Source organism: Hippocampus comes, unplaced genomic scaffold (genome assembly GCF_001891065.2).
Source record: "Hippocampus comes isolate QL1 unplaced genomic scaffold, H_comes_QL1_v1.1 scaffold161, whole genome shotgun sequence".
In the NCBI taxonomy this organism is placed as follows: Eukaryota; Metazoa; Chordata; class Actinopteri; order Syngnathiformes; family Syngnathidae; genus Hippocampus; species Hippocampus comes.
This window is the reverse complement of record NW_017806067.1, coordinates 388,868-393,471: the sequence shown is the minus strand read 5'-3', so window position 1 is coordinate 393,471 and position 4,604 is coordinate 388,868. Positions and strand designations below refer to the sequence as shown.

The following is a 4,604-nucleotide window of genomic DNA, read 5'->3' as shown; positions in this document are numbered from 1 at the left end:
AGCTCGTCCAAGTTGCGAAATTTTTCAAGCCATTAACGACAACAACAATAAGAATGGAAGCAAGATGAGTACTTTGGATGCCGTGTCCCCATCTTCAACCCACTGAGTCATCTGTGACCCTTGAACCTCCCCACACACACGCACGCACACACACACGCACACACACACACACACACACACGCACACACACACACACACACACACACACACACTGGCAGAAGGATAACGGAAAATAAGAGTGATGGAACAGGAGAAGGAGGCGAGTGACACGAACAGAGGGAAAGTGGTGTTTGTCTGTGTGTGTGTGTACGTGCGTCACCAAGTTTTGGCTACATTAAATTCTTTGTTTTTTTTCCTTCTTTTTAAAAAGTAACTAATAGCACATTTCGACCGCAGCAACACTGTAGTCATCTCAATTACCTTGCACAATTTTTTATGTACAGTAGTGTCATTTGAATTTTGGGGTGATTTACAGTGATGACATATTTTTTACCGGCTCAACTGTACACCTTTCTCCAGTAGTGTGGGAGTTGTACGTTTGAGGCTAGTCTTATTTCAACCTGCATGACTTTTTTAAGTATCATGGCTGTCATATTTTAACCTGGACAAAGACTGTCATCTTATTCAACACGAACAACCGTATGGGGGATTTTACGGTAACTTTTGTTCACCATTTGCAACTATTAAAGGCGATTTACAGTCATCTCATTTGGACCTGCCCAATTTGTGGATCATTTACATTTGTGCAAATGATAATTAGGTGTCCATTTTCAAGTCTCAGTTTCACTCTGCAGCCTTTTGGAGATAATGATTGGCCTTTTTGATGTTCTTTGAAGGTGCCGTCACAGTAAAATGAAATGAGGTGTAAAATGAGGCCTGTCCAGGTAGGAGCAGCCTTTCAAGTCTCATCTGTGAGGGATATAAAAGGCAAAGCGTGTTGACATCAATCCTGAGCCGGACTTTTCCGGCCCGCTGAACCCACAAGAGTTCTCCCGGCCGGGTTGCCGTGGCAACGGCGCGAGTGTGTACCTCACAGAGGCTCGGACCGCTCTCGTGTCCTTCTCCTCTCCCGGGTGAGCTTCAATTACCGGCAACACGTTCCCCCCAGCGCGCCGCTGGCCTATTATGGTCAAAGGAGCGGCGGCGGTGGGCCGGGAGCGGCATCTCCTCTGCACTAAATCTCGCCGCGTTTGTCTCGTGCTCACGGCGCTGTGACAGACCGGGGTCAGCGGGGTCTGGCCTCCAGGTGATGTGTTTCCGTACGGCCCGGGTGGTGAGGAAATGCACATATATGGCATGCTCTTTATTTACTAGTTTTGACTGTGAGACTGAAACACTGTCTTTTTAAAATGCTCTACTGTCATTCTCGTGTTGCCGGGCTTCAAACGAACGTCTGGACACCAAGGTGAACTTGCCACACAGGAAATTCAGCGAGGCTTTAACGTGCTTCCTATGCAGACAGCGAAGGAGGAGTGAAGGAACGTATGGGGGGTGGGGGGGGGGGACATCTTCAGGTGCCGCAAAAAGAACATTACAAAATGCGTTTTGGGCTCCTGGTCCACACAGGAAATATTATTCTTGCCACAGTAAATGCAATCTCTTCCACAGCTAGTCACTACTTGTGTGATTACTTTAAAGCTTGACACCACGCCTCAATGCCAATTCGAGGATCAGGATTTCTGGAGCCTACGTGCACCGCGAGCTTTGCAATCAAGGTGGCACAAACCGCAGCGTGGGTGCTTGTTTTGTTTTAATTCAGCACAGCAAATTGTCATCGGTGCTCTCTTTCAAAAGTCGTCAGCTTGTGGTTGATGACACAGCTTTCGCCTCAAGCTGATTGGACGTGAATAGCATTCTTGCGTCATTTTCACAACCGCTAGATGGCGCTGCTGCATCGACGACGGTCAAGAATTACGTCACAGTTTCACTTGATGTATAACAGAGAATCGATGATGGATGCTGAATACTTTTATGATAATTAAAATTGAACAATTACTCCCAAAAGGATCAGATAATTTAAATACGAGGGGCAGAAAGGAAACAATGACGTAGGAAAGGAATTAACGATTGATGCACGGTGGGATAGAAAGAAGAATGCAACCTAGCGATGATGGAGGGTCGGAAAGAATATATATATAATACAATACATGTAATTTTAACAAAGAAGTGGAAATTAATTCGAATCAAGCATGATTAAAGCATATGCGTGGTGACTTTTGTCCCTCTCTGTCGGACTCAGTCAATGTAAAATGGAGGTACTGTACAGCGAGAGCAGGCGTCGCAAAACGTTGCCGCAAATCCGCACCCACGGTCGCGAAATAGCCCTGATGTTCCGCCCGTGAAGCCCCGTCGGTCTCTCCGTACAGCAACCTAGCTGAAGACGGTAATGTCCGACACCTCAATGCGCCGCTAAACCCAAAATAAACCACTGTGAAACCTTTTCAAAGTAAGCGTTGTGTCCTGTGTATTCCAGAAACATGCCGGCGAAAGGTCCTCTGCAATCTGTCCAGGTTTTCGGCCGCAAAGTAAGTCAAAAGTGATGAAACGGGCTCACGTGTGGCGTTGCGGCTAAAGCCAGTGTGGCCTGGGTACAATTAGCTCGCTAGCATCTACCAAGTTCTTTCGTCATGTTCTTAACATTGACACATTATTTTACAATTGCATCAACACGCGAGTAATTGTTATATAAAATTACACTAATACATGTGCTTATTGTTGGGAAATTCTAAGCAATAACGTGGAATTCTGCTTAGTTTGTTACTAGCCGGCTACGCCGTACAACAGCTTTTTCCATGAATCAAAAACCTCACTGCATTTTTATCTTGTAATTTGTTGTCTCGTAGAAAACCGCCACTGCAGTCGCCCACTGCAAGAGAGGCACTGGCCTGATTAAAGTGAACGGCAGACCTCTGGAGATGGTGGAGCCAGCCACCCTCCAGTACAAGGTGAGCAAGTCCCTTGTACATAAATGTTGAATATGTATTTGATATGAGATAAAAGTGGTTGCGTCCCTCCTTTCTCGTGTAGCTTCTGGAGCCCGTGCTGCTGCTGGGGAAGGAGCGTTTCGCTGGAGTGGACATCCGAGTCCGAGTGAAGGGAGGCGGACATGTGGCGCAAGTTTACGGTAAGCAAAACATTCACATTCGAAGTTTTCCACACATTAAATGGCATTTTTATGCCTTCCAGCCATCCGCCAGGCCATCTCCAAATCTCTGGTGGCGTACTATCAGAAGTGTAAGTTGATCACGACAACACAAATAGTCATTTTTTCCGTCTAGTTACATTTTTAAAACATTTTCTTCCCCTCCACCCGCAGATGTGGACGAGGCTTCCAAAAAGGAGATAAAGGACATCCTGATCCAGTACGACAGGACTCTTTTGGTTGCCGACCCACGCCGCTGCGAGTCCAAGAAGTTCGGTGGACCCGGAGCCCGCGCTCGCTACCAGAAGTCCTACCGTTAAAGGCCGTGTCCATTTTCCTTGTAATAAAAGTGGAGTTGAACCCCAGAAAAGTGATGTTTTGTCCTGTTATGTGTCGAGTTGTTCAGAATGGTGGAACGTGTCATAACACAGTTATATTAAGGATGTCAACCCATGTGACAATTGGGTGGAAGGAGGGAGGGGCAAACTGACAGATGAACAAGGTCATTTCTAGATGAGGTACATTTAAAAATGCATACAAATGTTTTGATTTATGAAACAACTATTGTCTCAGAAAATATGTCAAACATTTAATTCAATAGATAAATGCTGCTCACATAAACTAACAATTTTCTAATCCGCTCATCCTCTTGAGGGTTGCGGGTGTGCTGGAGCCTTTCCCAGCTGTCTGAGCAGTAGGCAGGGGACACCCTGAACTGCCTGCCAGCCAATCACGGGGCACAAATACACACTCACAATCACATGAGAAAATGAAATTAGGAAATGCTTGCCGGCTGAAAGAACGCAGGCCATACTTTGCACATTGCCGAATAGAATTTTGCTGTGTATCATAAAACAATGTTCGGCCAGTTAGTTTATAAATGCCAAAAAGACCATTGACCAGAGCTTGGTCTTGCTCTTTCAATGTTTCGACGGCAGAGGGAGACAAAGGACACTTAAAAAAAGGGGAGCCCAGAACTGCATGACAGGGTACCAGCAAATTTCTTAAAATATTTGTTGTCAATTTTGATGCAGTTATTTTATCAGAAATGTCTACATTACAATGAAATCAATTGCACGTGATTAAATAGAAATCAGAATTAATTATGAACACCATTCTGGATTTGAATGTATAAAATAAAGATGAATTTTTAAAGTGTATGTAAAATAGTTTTCAGAGTATGCTTTATTCAATGAAAAAGACAAATGTATATATATAAATGGTAATTTTTGGAATTTATTCTTTAGGGTTTTTTTTAGCTTATGTGCAAATGGTTTGGCCCATCTGTCCGTTTTTAAAATGCAGTGTGTCCCTTGAGTACAACAGTTTGGCCAGCCTTCATCATGATGAGCTGATGCCCAGATGTTGCTACTCTCTCCGCAGCAGAAGTGACGCTAGAGAGTGGCGAGTGTGGGAGATTGGGTTAACTGGTGGTGGCGGTGGGGAGCCCAGGGGGGTGGGG

At 45.0% G+C, this 4,604-nt stretch overlaps 1 protein-coding gene across 2 annotated transcripts; it reads left to right on the top strand.

The window, feature by feature from the left end:
• The first annotated feature begins 2,269 nt into the window (after window positions 1-2,269).
• On the top strand, window positions 2,270-3,516 carry rps16 (ribosomal protein S16). Of its 2 annotated transcripts, none has more exons than XM_019893709.1 (6): window positions 2,270-2,383; window positions 2,474-2,525; window positions 2,844-2,945; window positions 3,028-3,124; window positions 3,187-3,234; window positions 3,317-3,516. In XM_019893709.1, exons 2-6 carry the CDS (start codon window positions 2,478-2,480, stop codon window positions 3,460-3,462), a joined length of 441 nt encoding a protein of 146 aa, XP_019749268.1. In that variant the 5' UTR covers window positions 2,270-2,383; window positions 2,474-2,477; the 3' UTR covers window positions 3,463-3,516. The 2 variants fall into 2 exon arrangements, with proteins under 2 accessions (XP_019749268.1, XP_019749269.1); XM_019893710.1 differs by having other exon boundaries at window positions 2,325-2,383; window positions 2,474-2,529.
• Window positions 3,517-4,604: the final 1,088 nt, after the last annotated feature.